The sequence below is a fragment of the Eumetopias jubatus genome, unplaced genomic scaffold, assembly GCF_037043125.1.
Source record: "Eumetopias jubatus isolate StellerSeaLion01/CBP00866 unplaced genomic scaffold, mEumJub1_p1.0 scaffold_11, whole genome shotgun sequence".
In the NCBI taxonomy this organism is placed as follows: Eukaryota; Metazoa; Chordata; class Mammalia; order Carnivora; family Otariidae; genus Eumetopias; species Eumetopias jubatus.
The window spans coordinates 69,980,866-70,001,592 of NW_028274817.1; the positions used below are offsets into that span (position 1 = coordinate 69,980,866).

The following is a 20,727-nucleotide window of genomic DNA, read 5'->3' on the forward strand; positions in this document are numbered from 1 at the left end:
ATGGTTGGAATCATACAGTATGCATCCTTTTCAGATTGGCTTTTTTCCCTTAGTAATAATGATTTAAGTTTCCTCCATGTGTTTTCTTGTCTCGATAGCCTTTATTTATTTATTTTTAAAAGATTTTATTTATTTATTTTTGGGAGAGAGAGAAGAGAGAGACCATGAGCGGGGGCGGGGGGGGGAGGAGGAGCAGAGGGAGAAGCAGGCTCCCTGCTGAGCAGGGAGCCCAACACAGGACCTGATACCAGGACCCTTGGATCACGACTGAGCCGAAGGCAGATGCTCAACTGACTGAGCCACCCAGGCCCCTGATAGCTCATTTATTTTTAGTGCTGAATAATATTCCACTGTCTGATGTACCACAGTTTATTTGTCCGTTTCCCTACTGAAGGACATCTTGGTTGTTTCCAAGTTTTGTCAGTTATGAATAAAGCTGCTATAAACATCCACATGCAGATTTTTGTGTGGATATAAGTTTTCCATTCCTTTTGGTAAATACCAAGGAGTGTGATTGCTGGATCATGTGGTAAGCGTATATTTAGTTTTATAAGGAACCACCAAACTGTCTTGCAAAGTGGCTGTACAATTTTGTATTCCCACCAGCAATGTATGAGAGCTCTGTTACTCCATATTCTCACCAGTGTTTTAGGCTTAGTGTTTTAGACTTGGGCCATTCTGATAGGTATGTATTGGTATTTAATTTTTGTTTTAATTTGCATTTCCCTTATGACATAAGATGTGGAACATTTTTTCATAGGCTTATTTGCCATCTGTACATCTTTTTTGGTGAGGTATTTGTTAAGAACTTTGGATCATGGTTTAATTAGGTTGTTTTTTTTACTGTTGAGTTTTAAGAGGTTTTATTTGTATATTTTGGATATCAGTCCTTTATCAGATGTGTCTTTTGCAAATATTTTCTCTGAATCTGTGGCTTGTCTTCCAATTCTCTTAATAGTGTCTTTCACAAAGCAGAAGTTTTTAATTTTATTTTTATTTATTTAAAGATTTTATTTTTAAGTAATCTCTGCACCCAACATGGGGCTTGAACTTACAACTCTGAGATCCAGAGTTGCATGTTCTACTAACTGAGCCGGCCAGGCATCTCAGAAGTTTTAAATTTTAATGAAATCTAGCTTATCAATTATTTCTTTCATGGATTGTTTCCTTGGTGTGTTGTATCTAAAAAGGCATCACAGGGGCACCCAGGTGGATCACTCGGGAGAGCATGTGACTCTTGATCTTAGGGTCGTGAGTTCAAGCCCCACATTGGGCATGGAGCCTACTTAAAAAAATAAATAATAAATAAAATAAATAAATAAAAAGGCATCACAATACCCAGGATCATCTAGGTTTTATCCTATGTTATCTTCTAGATGTTTTAGTTTTGCACTTTACATCTAGGTCTGTGTTCCATTTTGAGTTAGTTTTTGTGAAAGATGTAAGGTCTGTGTCTGGATTCTTGGATGTCCAGTTGTTCCAGCATCACTTGTTGAACAGATGATCTTTGTTCTGTTCTTTTGCCTTTGCTCCTTTGTCAAAGATCAGTTGAATGTATTTATGGGGGCACTCTATTCTGTTCCACTAATCCATTTGTATTTTCTTTAGCTGATTCCTTGATGACTGTAATAATGTACTGTCTTGATTGTGGTAGCTTTTTTTAAAGATTTTATTTATTTACTTAGAGAGAGAGAGAGAGAGCCCAAGCAGGGGGAGGGGCAGAGGGAGAGGGAGAAGCAGACACCCTGCTGAGCAGGGAGCCCGATGTGGGGCTCAATCTCAGGACCCTGGGATCATGACCTGAGCTGAAGGCACATGCTTAACCCACTGAGCCACACAGGCACCCCGGTTGCTGTAGCTTTATAGTAAGTCTTGAAGTTGTGTAGTGGCAGTCCTGTCCTGCAATATTATGTTGACTATTCTCATCTCTTGCCACTCCATAGAAACTTTAGAATGTTGAACCAGTCTTGCATACCTAAGATAAATCTCACTTTGTCATCATGTATAGTTTTTTAAAATTGTATTTTGGGTTTGATTTGTTAATATTTTATTGAGGATTTTACATCCATGTTCATGACATATATTGGTTCATAGTTTTCTTGTAATGTCTGACTGGTTTTGGGTATTATTAGGATAATGCTGGCCTAATAGAATGAGTTAGTTAGGAAGTATTCCTTCTGCTTCTATTGTGAAGAGATTGTAGAAAATTGGTATAACTTCTTCCTTAAATGTTTAGTAGAATTTACCAGTGAATACATCTGGGCTTGGTGCTTTCTGTTTTGGAATGTTGTTAATTTTTGACTCAATTTCTTTGATAGCTATGGGCCTATTTAGACTATTTCTTTTTTTTAAGATTTTATTTGTTTATTTGAGATGGAGAGTGAAAGAGAGAACGAGCAGGGGTGGAGGGGCAGAGGGAGAGGGAGAAGCAGGCTCTCCACTGAGCAGGGAACCCGACACAGGGCTCAGTCCCAGGACCCCGGGATCATGACCTGAGCTGAAGGGAGATGCTTAGACTGAGCCACGCAGGTGCCCCTAGACTATTTCTTTTTGTGTGAGTTTTGGCTGCTTGTATTTTTCAAGTAATTGGTCCATTTAATCTAGGTTATCAAATTTGTGGGCATAGAGTTATTTATAGTATTTCTTTATTACCCTTTTAAATTTTCATGGTATCTGTTGTGATGTCCCCTCTTTGATTTCTGATATTAATAGTTTGTGTCCTCTCTTTTTTTTCTTAGTTAGCCTGGCTGGAGGCTTATCAGTTTTACTGATTATTTCAAATACTAGTGGTTGGTTTCATTGATTTTTGTTTTTGTTTTTTTTTTAAAGATTTACTTCTTAGAGAGAGAGCACACATGCACGAGCATGTGAGTGAAAGGAGGGGCACAGGGAGAGGGAGAGAAGCCGATTCCCTGATGAGCACAGAGCCCAACTCAGGCCGATCCCAGGATCCTGAGATCATGACCTGAGCCGAAATCAAGAGTCCTTGGCTTAACCAACCAAGCCTCCCAGGCACCTCTTGATTTTTCTCTATTGATCTCTTTTGATTTCTTGTTTTAATTTTATGATTTCTGCTCTAATTTTTCTCATTTTTTTTCATTCTGCTTTCTTTGGATTTGATTTGCTTGTCTTTTTCTGTTACTTAAGGTGGAAACTTAGGTTATTGATTTTAGATTTTCTTTTTTTCTTTTCTGATATATATTCAATGATATAAATATTTCTCTAAGCACTGCTTTTGCTGCATCTCACACATTTTGATAAGTTGTGTATTCATTTTCATTTAGTTCAAAGTATTTTTGAACTTATTTTGAGATTTCTCCTTTGACTCATGTGTTATTTACAGAGGGGTATTGTTTAGTCACATATTTTAGAATTTTTCAGTTATCTTTCCATTATTTACTTCTGTTTTAATTCCGTTGTGGTCTGAGAGCAGACTTTATATGATTTCTGTATTTCTAAATTTGTTTAAGTGTGTTTTATGGCTCAGAATGTGGTTTAGCTTGGTGAATGTTCCATATAAACTTGGTAAGAATGTGTATTTTGCTGTTGTTGGATGTACTAGTCTATAGATGTCAGTTATACCCATTTGATACTGTTGTTGACTTCAGCTGTGTTCTTACTGATTTTTTTGCCTGCTCTATTTCTGAGAGAGGGATATTGAAATATCTAACAATGATAGTAGAGTTATCTATTTTTCCTTGCTGTTCTATCAGTTTTTGCCTCACACAGTTTGATGCTCTGTTAGGCTCATACACATTAAGAATTGTTAGGTCTTCCTGGAGATTTGACCCTTTTATCATTATGTTATACTCTTTTTTATCCCTGATATTTTTCCTTACTCTGAATTCTGCTGTCTGAAATTAATATACCTACTCTTGCTTTCTTTGGATAGCATTAGCATGGTATATTTTCCTTCATCTATTTACTTTTAATTTCTGTGTATCTTTATATTTAAAGTGGATTTCTTTTTTTTATTTTTAAAGATTTTATTTATTTATTTGAGAGAGAGAGAATGAGAGATAGAGAGCACGAGAGGGAAGAGGATCAGAGGGAGAAGCAGACTCCCTGCCAAGCAGGGAGCCCGATGTGGGACTCGATCCCGGGACTCCAGGATCATGACCTGAGCCCAAGGCAGTCGCTTAACCAGCTGAGCCACCCAGGCGCCCTAAAGTGGATTTCTTAGAGACAACATTCAGTTGGGGTTTTTGCATGTATATTTTAAAGATTTTATTTGTTTATTTGACACAGAGAGAGAGAGAGCCGGAGAGCACAAGCAGGGGGAATGGCAGAGGGAGAGGGAGAAGCAGGCTCCCCACTGAGCAGGGAGTCCCATGTGGGGCTCCATCCCAGGTTACTGGGATCATGACCTGAGCTGAAGGCAGACGCTTAACCAACTGAGCCACACAGGCACCCATATTTAAATTCAGTTAATTAACATAGAGTGTATTATTAGTTTCAGAGGTAGAGTTCAGTGACCGGTCAGTCTTATATAATACCCAGTGCTCATTATATCATATGGCTTCCTTAATGTCCATCCCCTATCCCCCATCCCCCAACCTCTCTCCCCTCCAGCAACCCTAAGTTTGTTTACTATGATTAAGAGTCTCTTTGGTTTGTCTCCCTCTCTGATTTCATCTTATTTTATTTTCCCCTCCCTTCCCATATGATCCTCTGTTTTGTTTCTTAAATTCCACATATGAGTGAGATCATATAACTGTCTTTCTCTGATTGACTTTTGTTTAGCATAATAACCTCTAGTTTCATCCATGCCGTTGCAAGACAGTCTCTGTCTTTTAATTGGTGTATTTAGACCAATTGAAATTCAAAGTGATGATGATATAGTTGGATTAATATCTACCATATTCATTACTGTTTTCTTTTTGTTGCCCTTGTTCGGTTTTCCTACTGTCTTCCACTCCTTTTCTGACTTTTGTGGCTTTATTTTTTTAAAGATTTTATTTGTCAGAGAGGTAGGGGACTTTTGTGGTTTTAGGTGAGTATTTTATGATTACATTTTCCTCTCTTAGCATATATGTTATACCTCTCTTTCTTTAAAAGATTTTATTTGGGGCGCCTGGGTGGCTTAGTCGTTAAGCGTCTGCCTTCGGCTCAGGTCATGATCCCAGGGTCCTGGGATTGAGCCCTGCATCGGGCTCCCTGCTCAGCGGAAAGCCTGCTTCTCCCTCTCCCATTCCCCCTGCTTGTGTTCCTTCTCTCACTGTGTCTCTCTCTGTCAAATAAATAAAATCTTTAGAAGATAAAAAAATAAAAATAAATAAAAGATTTTATTTACTTATTTTGAGAGAGTGAGAGAGGGGTGGTAAGGGGAGGGGCAGAGGGAGAAGGAGAAAGAAAGAATCTCAAGCCAACTCCATGCTTAGCATGGAGCCCAAGGCTGGGCTTGATCTCAAGACCCTGGGATCATGACCTGAGCCGAGATCAAGAGTTGGACACTTAACTGACTGAGCCACCCCAGGCATCCTTATACTACTTTTTTTAAGATTTTATTTTTAAATTATCTCTACACCCAACATGGGGCTCAAACTCACAACCCTGAGATCAAGAGTTGCTTTGGGGGTGCTTGGGTGGCTCAGTCAGTTAAGCATTGTATTCTTGATTTTAGCTCAAGTCTTGATCTCAGGGTCGTGAGATTGAGCCCCAGGTTGGTTTCTTGGTCACTGGGGAGTCTGCTTGAGATTCTCTTGCTTCCTCTCCCTCTGCCCCTCTTCCTGCTAGGGTGCTCTCTCTCTCTCAAAATAAACAAATCTTAAAAAAAAAAAACTGAGCCAGGCACCCACTTCTTTTTTTTTTTTTTTAACTTTTTTAGTGGCTGCCCCAGAGTTTGCAGCATACATTTACAATTGATCCAAGTCTACTTTCAGATAACACTGTACCACTTCATGGGTAATGTGAATGCTTTGTAAGAATTCTACAGAATTCCTCCCATCTATTTGTATCATTGCTGTCATTTGTTTTACTTTGTTCTAAGCACATATATATGTAAGATACATAAATAAGCATGTATACTTGGAATATATCGTTGCTATTATTTCAAATAAATTGTTTTCTCTTAGATCAGTTAAGAGTAAGAAAAATAAAAGTCCTATTTTACTTTCACATATTTCTTCTTTGATGCTTTTCCTTATTGTATATAGATCCAAGTTTCTGACCTATATTATTTCCCTTCTGTATGAAGAACGTCTGTTAACATTTCTTGCAAGGCCAGTCTACTAGCTACAGAGTCCCTCAGTTTTTGTTTATCTGAGAAAATCTTTATTTTTCCTTTACTTCTGAATGATATTTTCTTAGGGTTCAGAATTCTAGGTTGGTGGTATTTTTCTCTCAACACTTTAAATATTTCACTCCATTCTCTTCTTGCTTGCATGGTTTCTGAGAAGTTGGGTGTAATTCTTATTTTTGTACTTTTATAGATAAGGTGTTTTCTTCCTCTAGCTTGCTTTAGGATTTTTTCTTTATCTTTGTTTTTCTGTAATTTGGTATGCGTAGTTGTAATTTTTTTGGTATTTATACTGCTTGGTGTTCTCTGAGATTCCTGGATTTGTGGTTTGGTATCAGACATTAATTTGGGGGAAATTCTGTCATTATTGTTTCAAATATTTCTTGTGTTTCTTTGTTTTTTCTCCTTATTGTATTCCCATTATACTTACATTATACCTTTTATAGGTGTCCTATAATCCTTGGATAATCTGGTCTGTTTTTTTTTTTTTTCAATCTTCTCTTTGCTTGTTTTCAAGGATTCTGCTGATACATCCTCTACTCATAGATTTGTTTCCTCAGCCATGTCCAGTTTATTAAAAAGCCCATCAAAGACATTCTGCATGTCATTTACAGTCTTTTTTATTTCCAGCATTTCTTTTTGGTTCTTTCTTACGATTTCCATCTCTCTGCTTACATTGCCCTTGTGTCTTATTTTCGATTCCTGAACTGATAATTCTAATATCCTTGCCATGTTTGGTTCCAGTGCTTGCTCTGTCTCTTCAAATTGTGTTTTGTTTTGTTTTGTTTTTTTGCCTTTTGGTATTCCGTGTAATTTTTTCTTTTTCTTTTTTTTTAAAGATATTATTTATTTGACAGAGAGAGCGCGAGAGCAGGAACACAAGCAGGGGGAGTGGGAGAGGGAGAAGCAGACTTCTCGCTGAGCAGGGAGCCCGATGCGGGACTCGATCCCAGGACCCTGGGATCATGACCTGAGCCGAAGGCAGACGCTTAATGACTGAGCCACCCAGGCGCCCCCGTGTAATTTTTTCTTGATAGCTTGACATGTTGTACTGGGTAAAAGGAACTGCTGTAAATAGACCTTTAGTAATGTGGTGGTTAGGTGTTGGGTTAGTCCTACGTTTAGTTCTTAGTCTTTTGGTGAGTGGATGTATGCCCTTGAACTGTGAACTTCACAAGAATTTGCAGTTTTTTTCTCCACCCTTAGGTGTGGTATACCATGGCTAGAGTAGTCTAGGGTTGAGTATATCTCTTCCCCAGGTAAGTTGGGCTCTGATAATACCCCAGGAGGTGGGTTCTAGTTAACTAGTTTCCCCTGAAGACAGGCCCTGTTAAGAAGAACAGATTGGTTCCTTATCATTAATTCCTGACAAAGCTCAAGAGGATTTTCTCTGATATTTACTGTGGGAATCTTGAGCTTCTGGAGATAAATCTGACAATATGGTGGGTATGCCCCTAAGACTATGTTGTCCTGGAGTTTTAAATTCTCAGACTCATTCACAGTGAGCCTCCAGCAACCTGTCAATTATAGTTCATAATTTCCTGCCTCAGCACTGCTTCCCTTGGCAGTTTCCCCTGGTGAGTCCCTCCTGTGGTAAGCCACAATTCCTTGTATTTTGCCTGTCCATCTCTCCAGTGGGGGGGCTGGGTGGAGAGATAGTGGTTTGCCCTTTGTCCTGCCCCTCTTACAGATCCAAGTACAGTTGCTGATTTTTTAGTCTTTTCAGCTTTTTACTTGTTAGGACGAAGTAGTGACTTCCAAGTTCCTTACATGTAGAACTGAAAACTAGAAGTGTGATTTGATTTTTAAGCTTGGCTTCCTTACCATTACCTTGGATCAGAGTAGCTACATTTTCAGTGTTTGGTAAGAGGATCTGCTTAAGCCCCTTGAGCCGAGGCTCTGGATTCTTGGCTGATGTATTTGTGTGTGCCTTGAGGAATGCTTTCTAGTCTGCTCCACGTCTCCTTCTGATCCCTCCTGGGTGGGTGCAGCCTAGCGAATATGCGTAGCCTTCTGTATCTCCAGTGAGTGTGACCTCCCGGATTATTCTTCTTGGCTGCCTCTTTCCCTGGTTCTCTCTGTTAAAATTCTTGCTGGTCTGCTATTTCACTTGTTGATACTATTATCACAGAGCTACCACTCCCCTCTTAATTGCTCACCACCAAGTTCTCCCTTGTTTTTGACAGTGCCCTTGGGTAGGAACTTCTTGCTCCATTCCAAGTAAGTCAGTCCTCTCAGGCAGAGATGCTGAGCTCTGTTTTCTTTATTGCCTGTTTCTTCCCCCCGGGGTGAACCTTTGTGCCACACTACTGGAGTTGGTGGCAAGAGCATGGCCTGCTTCTCTTGGCGTGAGAGTGGATGTTGGGGGAGTCTGGTCGCCTCTGATCTTCTTAGCATGCCCTCCTGGCATGGAACCTCTGCTTAATGAGACAATCTGGGTGAAGATTATCAGGGTCCCAGTATTCTTGACCTATCACGCCTGAGGTAGAGCCCTTACCGTAAGAGTGAGAACTGAGTGGGGAAAGGAAGACCCAGTCTTCTAATTGTGCCTGCCCAGAATTGCACTTCCACAACACAGGCCTGGGGAGGATAAGAGAGGCCGGCAGCCTGCCCCTGCTAGGTGAAACCATGGCCTAAGAGTCTAGGAGCTGCATGGAAAGGGAATTACTCCCTTCTTGACAGCACCCATCTGGAGTAGTTTTCATCGCGGGGAGCTGGTGTGGACAGGGGCAGATTGTGACTCAAATGCCACAGACTCTCACCATTCTCACTGAGATTTGGTTGTTGTTGTTGTTTTAAATAAATGTTTTTGCATTTGCCATATGCCCTTGGGAAAATTTCCAAAGACTTTACCTGGTTGTTTGTTTAATGGTTTTTCCAGGCAAATGGTTGTTTCACTGGGGAGAGGGTCCAAGATTATACCACCATTGCGGAAGTTTCATCCTCATTGGTTATTTTAAAAACTGGAAGTAGGTTTAATATACCAAAGGAGACCTCTGTGAGATAGGGCTTAGGATCACTAGGCCAGTGTTATATCCTTGCTAGTGATCTGAAAACTCAGTTTGGCAATTCTGAGTCTTTTAGAGTTTTTTAAAAGGAATATTTCAAAGTAACATCTTCAATTTAGTTCAGGTCACCAAAATTTTATTGACATCTTTCCTTGGAATACCAATCTTATGGTGAATAATTTTTGTTTTGCGTTTTAGGTTTTAGGTTTTGAAACCCTGAGGCTCATGCTGATATTATTTGTGGTTATATGGATATATATATATACATATATATATATATATATATATATAACCCATGGATAATATGGTTTGCTAATTAAAGCACAGACTGAAAATCAAATTTTTCTACTCCCCAACCCCTCACTCTCATTTTCAGTACCAATCTAGGAAATATTAGAAATCACTTAACTGCTAAATTGCTTAATTCAGCTGCAAAATGGAACTAATAGTGCCTCACAGGGGTGTTGTGAAGCTTAATAAATATTGCTGAAGCATTTGTTTCTATGAAAACTCCTGTATTTGTTTTATTTTACAAATATATTCGTATTTCTTAGACTTTAAAATGTGCTCATTAAGAGTTTGTATATACGCGTAAACTAGTCTTAAATGCAGTAAAATGCTATATGTATATATGTATATACACACATATATAGTAATATAATATACACAAAGCACTATATACCACATATATCCAAATGGAAACGAATAATAACATAGTGTTAATTTGTTGGCAGTACATCCTGAAGAAATTGTGGTTTTCTACTGTTTGAAAGAATTGCTTTATATAATTGATATTCATATATTAATAGACTAATAATGTATTATAGTGCAAAACAGAAAAGTTGGAATAAAGTATAATTATACCATATCTTCTTAGTGATACATAATCTTAAAAATATAATTTGAAATGAATATGTATTCTTTTTCCTTTTTTAATGATAGCCAGAGCTATGATATCGGGAAGATGGATAAGAATTCTGTTGGGCCAGAGATGCTGGTAAGGGTCATGTTAAATATCGTAGAAGTAGGTTGAAGAAATATATTTTGTGTTACTGTTATTAAACTATAATAGTCTGTCCCCACTTTGTGAGTAAAATTATCCTTTGGGCACATCATTAATATCTCAGTACATTAGTTTCTGTAAAATTGATATACTAGTATAATCTACAATGCAGGTAGATTCTTGTACCCAAGAGTTAATGTATGGAAATGCTTGGAACAGTGTTGAGCTATGTAAATTTTAGATTTTATTATTGCATGTTAAAATTTTTAGGTTTTTCCCTAACTACCCATATAGAGTGTGCTTGGTATGGAAGTTAATTTTAATATTTAATCAAGTAAAATATGATTAGGTAAATAAATCCAATGTAAAAGTAACTTAATATATGCCATAGCAAAATGAAATTTTGTTTGAAAATCCATCTTTGCTTCTTACCTTTACAGTATCTTAATCAAAATATAACTAAATACTTATATATATATATATATATATATAGCAATGTGATAGATGGGGAATAACAGAGAAGTATAAAACATGACTTCTACCCTTAAAAAGCTTATGTTTGGAGGATAAAACTAATACAAGTGAATATAATGGAATAGTATTCAGCCTTGAAACAGAAGGAAATTTTGACACATGCTACAACATAGATGAACCTTGAGGCTATTATTCTAAGTGAAATAAGCCATTCACAAAAAGACAAATACTGTATGATTCCACTTAAATGAGGTTATCTTGAGTAGTCAAATTTAGAGACATAAAGTAAAATGGTGTTTGCAGGAGTTTGGAGGGAGGAGAACTTTGGGGGAGCTATTGTTTAATGGGCACAGAGTTTCAATTTTGCAAGATCAAGAGTTCTGGAGATATATGATGGTAATGGTTGCACAACAGTGTGAATGTACTTAATACTACTGAACCATACACTTAAAAATGATTAAGAGAGTCAATTTTAGGTGTATTTTAACACAATTAAAAATAATAAAAACATTGTTAAAGTGTCACATCATGGCATGTTATATAGGAATGAGAATAAATGAGTTACAGTAATTGCAACAGTATGGGTGTTCTCACATATAATGTTGAGTAAACAAAACAATTTATAAAGTAGTGCATTCTGCATGACTCTATAAATATAAATGCCAAAGCAAGCAGAGCTAATGTACATGATGTTGGAAGACAGGTAATTGGTTACTCTTGTTTGGAATAGTGTCTGAAGAGAGTCTTCAGGTGAACCTGTTGCTGTTAATGTTCTGTTTCTTGATTTCTGTGTTGTTAGCATACATGTGTTCACTTTGTGAAAATTCGGAGCTGTGCTCTTGAGATTTTTGAACTTTTTTAATATATTGTATACTTCAGTTAAAGTTTCAAAAATAGATTTTAAAAACTAGTATAAGTGATTTGGGAAAAATAAGTTATAAACTGTGTGGTACAGTAAAGGGAAATATCAAGGTTGGCTAGAGAAGTTGAAGAAGCCTTCTGGTAGGAAGGCCTTGAAAAGTAGATGGGATCCATACAGTGAAAATAGAAGGAGAAGGAGATACCAGGCAAGGGATCTAGATGGAGGAGAGGGTAAGGAGGAAGAGTATAGGAGTTAACCGTGTGATTAAAATGTAATATTTCTATTGTGAATTATGGAGAGGTAAGATTATGAAGTAGTTTTTCTTTCATGCTAGCAGTACCTTGTTGAGGTATAATTTATATATATTAAATTGCACAAATCTCAAGTGTACAACCTGATGAATTTTAATATATCTAGATAATCTTGTAACAACCACATGGATCAAGATACAGAAATTTCCATGACCCCCAAAAGTTCCCTTGGCCCTTTCTGGTTGATTGCCATTCATACCCCCAAGATAAAACCACTATTCTGACTTCTGTGGCTGTAGATTATTTTTGTTTTTCCTTGAACTTTGTATAAATGGAATCATATAGTATCTACTGTTTTGTGTATGGCTTCTTTTGCTTAACATAATGGTTTTGAGATTCATTCATTTTGTTAGATCTTTCTGATTATTTGACCCTTTTACTATTACAAAATAGTTACAGTTTTTCTCAGAGATGCCATATTTACTCCATAAAAGTCCTCTGGGGAAGTTTATAAGTTGAGAGTTGTTCCATAATAATGGTAATGATATTAAGTATATTGTATACATCTTATTTGATCCATCTTAGTTTTTGAATTAAAAAACTAAAATAGGACACCATAAGTATCGTTTCTCTAGATTTACAGAGCTCTAATATGTTAAGATTATCTTTGCCTGGTCCTACTGTCCTCATTATATTTAGAGGCAGATTCTTCATTGAAATAGAGCTCTTCCTTTCAAAATCTAAATCTGTAGTTAAATAAATGCTGTCTAGAGTTACTCCCCTTATCAATATAAACCCGGCTGGAGAAACAGACTTAATTCAGCAATACATATTAATTTTAAAACTCAGCTGAGTTGGGAGAAAAACCTCTATAGGAAAGCATATCTGTTCCTATAAAATGATGGTATATGTGCTCTTGGTCTAATTGGTTAATTGCAACTAGGCTGTAAAGTCTTTGAGAGAGCAATTATGTCTATTTATCTTTTTTGATGGAGGCCTAATGCAATGCTACCTATACAGTAGGTGGTAAGATGATTAAATTAAATAGTGCTGTGCTATTGTTTCCTTTATTTGTAGAGTGGGGATAATAAAGAACTTCAGTGCTAAAACACTGTTAAAAATATTTTAACACAGTTGTTATAAAATTCTTAGTATTTGGTGTGGGTAGCATAATGATGAGACATATCCCAAGACTATGTGGCTACATAAGGAAATGCTATATCATAAAAATAACTTAAGTTTGAGAAGATGCCTGTCACTGTGTAAGTGCTAGTCAGCTGTTACACTGCAATTTAACCCTCACCTGAGTGCTTTTTTCTATTTTTAATTATAGGCTAAAGTTCTGCGGTTACTAGCCACTGCTTATTTGGATTGGGATGACAGAGATAATTATGATAAGGCTCTCAGTGCTATAAACCTAGCAAACAAGGTATGAGAGGTTTCTCCTTTGTAAATTAACTTAATGAATTTTTTAGAGCTTCGATTCACATTTTGAAATCTAGACATTTGCTTCAGTATTCCTGCTTTTACTTATTTGCTCTTTATTTTTTTATGATATGCAGATCACATTGTAGTGGAGAATTAGAAGTAAAAAAGAAAATGATGGTATTATTTATACTTAGTAAAAAATAAAGTATAATTGCTTTGATTTAGTGGCAATTCACAGAAGATAAAAAATGCTTTTCTCACATTAAGAGCCCTATGTATTTCTTTCTTTTTTTTTTTTTTTTTTTTCCAGGAGGTTGCCAGAGGGGAGGTGGGTAGGGGGATGGACGAAATAGATAAAGGGATTCAAGAAGTACAAACTTCCAGTAACAAAATAAATAAGTCATGGAGATGAAAAGTACAGCATAGAGAATATAGTCAATAAGATTGTAAAAACGCCGTTTGGTGATAGATGATGACTACACTTATTGTGGTGACTACTGAGTAATGTATAGAATTGTGGAATCACTATGTTTTACACCTGAAATGAATATAACACTGTTAATTATACTTCAATAAAACAAAGAAACATCCTTGGGGTTTTTTTATAGCATCAGATTGTTTCAATCTGTTCTACACAGAAAGGAAAAATTAAAATATACCTCAAAAACAGATTTTTTGAAAAAATTGTCTTTTGCATGGAACGGAAAGTGTTCTCTCTGCTGTTAGATTTTAGAATAAAGAAGGAAATGGTGATAAAACAGGCAGATAATGGGATTTTGTTTAAAAAACATCAGTGGGGGGGCACCTGGGTGGCTCAGTCGGTTAAGTGTCCGACTGTTGATGTTAGCTTAGGTCTTCACCTCAGGGTCCTGAGTTCAAGCTCCGCATTCAACTCCACGTTATGGAGCCTACTTTTTTAAAAAAAATCAATCAATCAATAAACAAATAAAAAACGTTAGTGGTTCACTTTCATCTCATGTTCATATATACATTCACACATATATGCCTTTACCCTCCTGGACAAAAAATATTGATAGGGTGATGACCATTTACAAAGAGATTTAGGGATGTTAGGCTGGCTCAGTGGGTGGAGCTGTGACTATTGGACTTGGGGTTGTGAGTTTGAGCCCCCACATTGGGTGTACAGATTGCTTAAGAATAATAAATCTTTAAATAAAAGAAGAGATTCATTTAGGATCAATGTATTTTACTTATTAATAAGGCAAATAATTATACTGATACTTTTTTTTCAGTTTAATTTAAATCCAGTCAGTTAGCATACAGTGTAATATTAGTTTCAGGTATACAGTATAGTGATTCAACACTTCAATACAACACCTGGTGCTCATCACAAGTATACTCCTTAGTCCCTATCACCTGTTTAACCCATCCCCCATCCACCTTCCCCCTGGTAACATCAGTTTGTTCTCTATAGTTGAGTCTGGTTTCTTGGTTTGCCTCTCCGTTTTTACTCTTCTGCTCATTTGTTTAGTTTCTTAAATTCCACAGATGAGTGAAATCATATGGTATTTATCTTTCTGTGACTTAGCATAATACTCTCTAGCTCTATCCACGTCATTATAAATGGCAAGTTTTCATTCTTTTTTGTGGTTGAATAATATTCCATTGTATATATACCGCATCTTCTTTATCCATTCATCAGTCGATGGACACTTGGTCTATTTCAGTATCTGGTGTATGGTAAGTAATGCTGTTAAACATAAGGGTGCATATATCCCTTCAAATTAGTATTTTCTATTCTTTGGGTAAATACCTAGTGGTGCAATTGCTGGACCCTAGAGTAGTTCTATTTTTAACTTTTTGAGGAACCTCCATACTGTTTTCCAGAGTGGCAGCAACCAGTTTTCATTCCCACCAACAGTGTAGAAGGGTTCCTTGTCTCCACATCCTCGCCAACACCTGTTGTTTCTTTTCATGTGTCTGTTGCCCATCTGTATATCTTATTTGGAAAAATGACTATTCATGTCTTCTGCCCATTTTTAAATTGGATTATTTGGTTTTGGGGTGTTGAGTTTTATAAGATAGGTCATTTGCAAATATTTTCTCCCATTTTGTAGGTTGCCTTTTAGTTCTGTTGATGTTTCCTTTGCTGTGAAGAAGCTTTTTTATTTTGATGAAGTCCCAATAGTTTATTTTTGTTTTTGTTTTCCTTGCCTCGGAAGACATAACTAGAAAGAAGTTGCTATGGCTGATGTCAGAGAGGTTACTGCCTGTGTTCTCCTCTAGGATTTTGATGGTTTCCTGTTTCACATTTAGGTCTTTCATCCATTTTGAATTTATTTTTGTGTATGGTGTAAGGAAGTGGTCCAGTTTCATTCTTTTGCACGTGGCTGTTTCATTCTTTTGCACGTGGCTGTCCAGGTTTTCCAGCATCATTTGTTGAAGAGACTGTCTTTTTTCCATTTGATATTCTTTCCTGCTTTGTTGAAGTTTAATTGACCATATAGTTGTAGGTTCATTTCTGGGTTTTTTTTCTTTTCTGTTCTATTGATCTATGTATTTATTTTTGTGCCAGTACCATACTATTTTGATCACTGCAGCTTTGTAATATAACTTGAAGTCCAGAATTATGATGCCTCCAGCTTTTCATTTCTTTTTCAAGGTATCTTTGGCTATTCTGGGTCTTTTGTGGTTCCATACAGTTTTAGGATTGTTTGTTCTAGCTCAGTGAAAAATGCTGGTGGTATTTTGATAGGGTTGGCATTAAATGTGTAGGTCAGTTTGGGTAGTACAGACATTTGAATAATACTCGTCCTCCCAGTTCATGAGCATGTAATGTCTTTCCATTTCTCAGTGTCATCTTCAATTTCTTCCATCAGTGTTTTATAGTTTTCAGAGTACAGGTCTTTTACCTCTTTGGCTAGGATGTTTCCTAGGTAGTTTTTGGTGCAATTGTAAGTGGGATTGTTTTCTTAATTTATCTTTCTGCTTCCTCATTATTGGTATATAGTAATGCAACAGGTTTCTGTACATTGATTTTGTATCCTGTGACTTTACAGAAAATGTTTATCAGTTCTAGCAATTTTCTGGTGGAGTTGTTTGGGTTTTCTTATTTATTTATTTATTTATTTATTATTTATTTATTTGACAGAGAGAGAGAGAGAGAGAGACAGTGAGAGAGGGAACCCAAGCAGGGGGAGTGGGAGAGGGAGAAGCAGGCTCCCCATTGAGCAGGGAGCCCGATGTGGGACTCGATCCCAGGACCCTGGGATCATGACCTGAGCTGAAGGCAGATGCTTAACGACTGAGCCACCTAGGAGCCCCGTTCAGATTTTCTATACAGAGAATCATGTCATCTGCAAATAGTGAAAGTTTGACTTCTTCCTTGCTGATTTGGATGCCTTTTATTTCTTTTTATGTTCTGATTGCTAAGGATAGGACTTCTAGTACTATGTTAAATATGTTAAATAGCAATGGTGAGACTGGACATCCCTGTCCTGTTCCTGACTGTAGAGGAAAAGCTCTCAGTCTTTCCCCACTGAAGATGATATTAGCTATGGATTTTTCATACATGGCCTTTATTATGTTGAGGTTTGTTCCCTCTAAACGTTTGTTGAGGGTTTTTATCATGAATGGATGTTGTACTTTGTCAACTGCTTTTTCTGGATCTATTGAAAAGATCATATAGTTCTTATCCTTTCTTTTGTTAATGTGGTATATCACCTTGATTTATTTGTGAATATTGAACCACCCTTGCAGCCCAGGAATAAATCCCACTTGATCATGGTGAATGACTTTTTAAATGTATTGTTGGATTCAGTATGCTATTTTATTGAGAGTTTTTCATTCATGTTCATCAGGCATCCTGGCCTGTAGTCCTCTTTTTTAGTGGAGTCCTTATCTGGTTTTGGAATGAGGGTAATGCTAGCCTCATAGAATGAATTTGTTCCTTTTTTGTTTTTTGGAATAGTTTGAGAAGAATAGGTATTAACTCTTCTTTAAATGTCTGGTAAAATTACCCTGTGAAGCCATCTGGCCCTGGACTTTGGTTTGTTGGACGTTTTTGGATTACTGATTCAATTGCTTTGCTGGGTATCAGTCTGTTCAAGTTTTCTGTTTCTGTTTCTTCTGTTTTAGTTGTGATAGTTTATATGTTTTTAGGAATTTATGCATTTCTTCCAGGTTGTCCAGTTTGTTGGCATATAGCTTTTCATAATATTCTCTTATAATTATTTGTATTTCTGTGGTGTTGGTTATTTCTCCTGTCTCATTTGTGATTTCATTTGTTTGGGTCCTTTCCCTTTTCTTTTTGATAAGTCTGGATAGAGGTTATCAATTTTATTAATTTTTTTAAAAGATTTTATTTATTTATTTATTTGAGAGAGAGACTCAGAGAGAGAGCACGAGCATGAGTGGGGGGAGGAGCAGAGGGAGAGGGAGAAGCAGACTCCCCACTGAGCAGGGAGCCTGACATGGAGCTCTATCCCGGGACTCCAGGATCATGACCTGAGCAGAAGGCAGATGCTTAACCAGCTGAGCCACCCAGGTGCCCCAAATTTTATTAATTTTTTCAAAGTACCAGGTCCTGGTTTCATTGATCTGCTCTATTGTTTTTTTAGTTTCTTTATCATTTATTTTTGCTCTAATCTTTATTATTTCCTACCTTTTGCTGGCTTTAAGCTTTGTTGTTCTTTCTGTAGCTCCTTTAGGTGTAAGGTTAGTTTGTTTTTTGAGACTTTTCTTGATTCTTGAGGTAGATCTGTATTGCTATATACTTCCCTCTTTGAACCACTTTTGCTGCATCCCAAAGCTTTTGTACTGTCATGTTTTCAATCTCATTTGTTTGTTATTTGGTTTCCTGGTTTATCCCATTCATTGTTTAGTAGAATGTTGTTTAACCTCCATTTATTTGTGGTCTTTCCAAATTTTTTCTTGTGGTTGACTCGTAGTTTCATAGCATTGCTATCAGTAAAGGCACATGGTATGATTTCAGTCTTTTTGTATTTGATGAGGCCTGTTTCATGACCTAATATGTGATTTATTCTGAGAATGTTGCATGTGCACTTGAAAAGAATGTATTCTGGTATTTTAGAATGGAATGTTCTGAATATATCTGTTAAGTCCATCTGGTCCAGTGTGTCATTCAAAGCCCTTCTTTCCTTGTTCTTCTGGTTAGATGATCTGTCCATTGCTGTGAGATGATCTGTCCAGTGCTGTCCCTACTATTATTGTATTATTATTATCAATGAGTTCCTTTGTGTTTGTGATTAATTGTTTTACATATTTGGGTGCTCCCATGTTGGGTGCATAAATACTTAAAATTGTTAGATCTTCTTGCTGGCTTATCCCCTTTACTATTATATAGTGCCCTTCTTTGTTGCTGTAGTCTTTGTTTGAAAGTCCAGTTTGTCTCATATAGATATTGCTACTCTGTTTGTTTTAAATATCCATTTGTGCTGTAGATATTTCTCCTTCTCCTCACTTTTATTCTGCAGATGTCTTTAGGTCTAAAATGAGTCTCTTGTAGGCAGCATATAGATGGGACTTGTTTTCTTACCCATTCTGATGCCCTGTATTTTGATGCGAGCATTTAGTCCATTTACATTCACAGTAATTATTGATAGAAATGTATTCAGTGCCATTTTATTCCTTGTTTTGTCATTTGTTTCTGGAGATTTTCTCTTTTCCCTTCACTTTTGGTCTTTCTTTCCCACTCAGAGAGTTCCCTTTAATATTATTTGCAGGGCTGGTTTAGTGGTCACGAACTCCTTTAGTTTTTATTTATCTGGGAAACTCTTTCTCCTTCTATTCTGAATGATAGCCTTGCTGGATACAATATTCTTAGCTACAGATTTTTCCCATTCAGCGTGTTGAATGTATCATGCCACTCCCTTCTGGCTGTCCACATTTTTGTTAAGAAATCTCCAGCTATTAAGGACTTCTTTTGTCTTGCCATTTTTTTTAAAGATTTATTTATTTGAGAGAACGAGAATGAGTGAGAGAGTACATGAGAGGGGGGAGGGTTAGAGGGAGAAGCAGACTCCCTGCTGAGCAGGGAGCCCAATGCGGGACTCAATCCTGGGACTCCAGGATCATGACCTGAGCTGAAGGCAGTTGCTTAACCAACTGAGCCACCCAGGCACCCTGTCTTGCCATTTTTAAGATTTTTTCCTTATCACTGTATTTTTCCAATTTAATTACATTATGTCTTGGTGTTGGCCTGCTTTTGTTGATTTTAATGGGAGTCCTCTGTGCCTCCTGGATCTGGGTGTCTCTTTTCTTCCCCAGATTAGGGAAGTTTTCAGCTATTGTTGCTTGAAATAAGTTTTCTGCTCCCTTTTCTCTTTCTTCTTCTTCTGGAACTCTTACTATACAAATGTTATGATTCATGGAGTCACTGAGTTCCCTAAGTCTTTTCTCATGTTGCATAATTCTTCTTCATCTCTTTTGTTCAGCTTTATTATTTTCCATTATTTTGTCTTCTAGGTCACTAATTTGTTCCTCTGCTTCTTCTAGCCTGCTGTTCATTGCATCAAGCCTGTTTTCAATCTCATTTATTGCACTTTTCATCTCTGATTCTTTTTTATTTTTTTATTTATTTATTTTTTAAAGAATTTTTTATTTATTCATTTGAGACAAAGAGATAGAGAGAGAGAGCAGGAGCAGTGGGGAGAGGCAGAGGCAGAGGGAGAAACAGACTCCCTGCTGAGCAGGGGGCCCGATGCAGGGCTTGATCCCAGGACCCTGAGATAAAGACCTGAGCCGAAGGCAGACACTTAACCAACTGAGCCACCCAGGCACCCCAGCAAGTGCCCTTTTTAATACCCATCACCCATCTAGCCCATCCCCCACCCACCTCCCTCCATCCACTCTTAGTTTGTTCTCTATTGTTCAGAGTCTCTTACGGTTTGTTTCCCTCTCTCCTTTCCTCCCCCCTTTCCCATATGTTCATCTGTTTTGTTTCTTGAGTTCCACATAGGAGTGAGATCATATGGTATTTGTCTTTCTCTGACTGATGTTTAACTTAGCATAATACACTCTAGCTCCATTGATGTCATTGCAAATGGCAAGATTTCATCCTTTTTGATGGCAGAGTAATATTCCATTTTATAAATATACATGCGCATGCACACACACACACACACCGCACATCTTTATCTAGTCATGAGTCAGTGGACATTTGAACTCTCTCCATAATTTGGCTGTTACTGACAATGCTGGTACAAACAGGGGCTGCATGGATCCCTTTGAATCTGTATTTTTGTATCCTTTGGGTAAATACCTAGTAGCGCAATTGCTGGATTGTAGGAATAGTTCTATTTTTAACTTTTTGAGGAACCTCCATAATGTTTTCCAGAGTGACTGTGCCAGTTTGCATTCCCATGAACAGTGCAAGAGGGTTCCCCTTTCTCTGCATGACTGATTCTTTTTTCTTTAATTATTTATTTACTTATTTGTCAGAGAGAGAGCACACAAGCAGGGGGAGCGGCAGGCAGAGGGAG

General features: G+C 37.2%; 1 protein-coding gene across 1 annotated transcript in view; it reads left to right on the top strand.

Moving 5' to 3' along the window:
- TEX11 (testis expressed 11) overlaps nt 1-20,727 on the top strand; it is a 281,592-nt gene that overhangs the window by 70,257 nt on the left and 190,608 nt on the right. The window contains exons 9-10 of the mRNA XM_088028563.1: nt 10,189-10,243; nt 13,170-13,265. Coding sequence (XP_087884689.1) covers nt 10,189-10,243; nt 13,170-13,265 — 151 coding nt within the window. The remainder of the gene's footprint in view (nt 1-10,188; nt 10,244-13,169; nt 13,266-20,727) is intronic.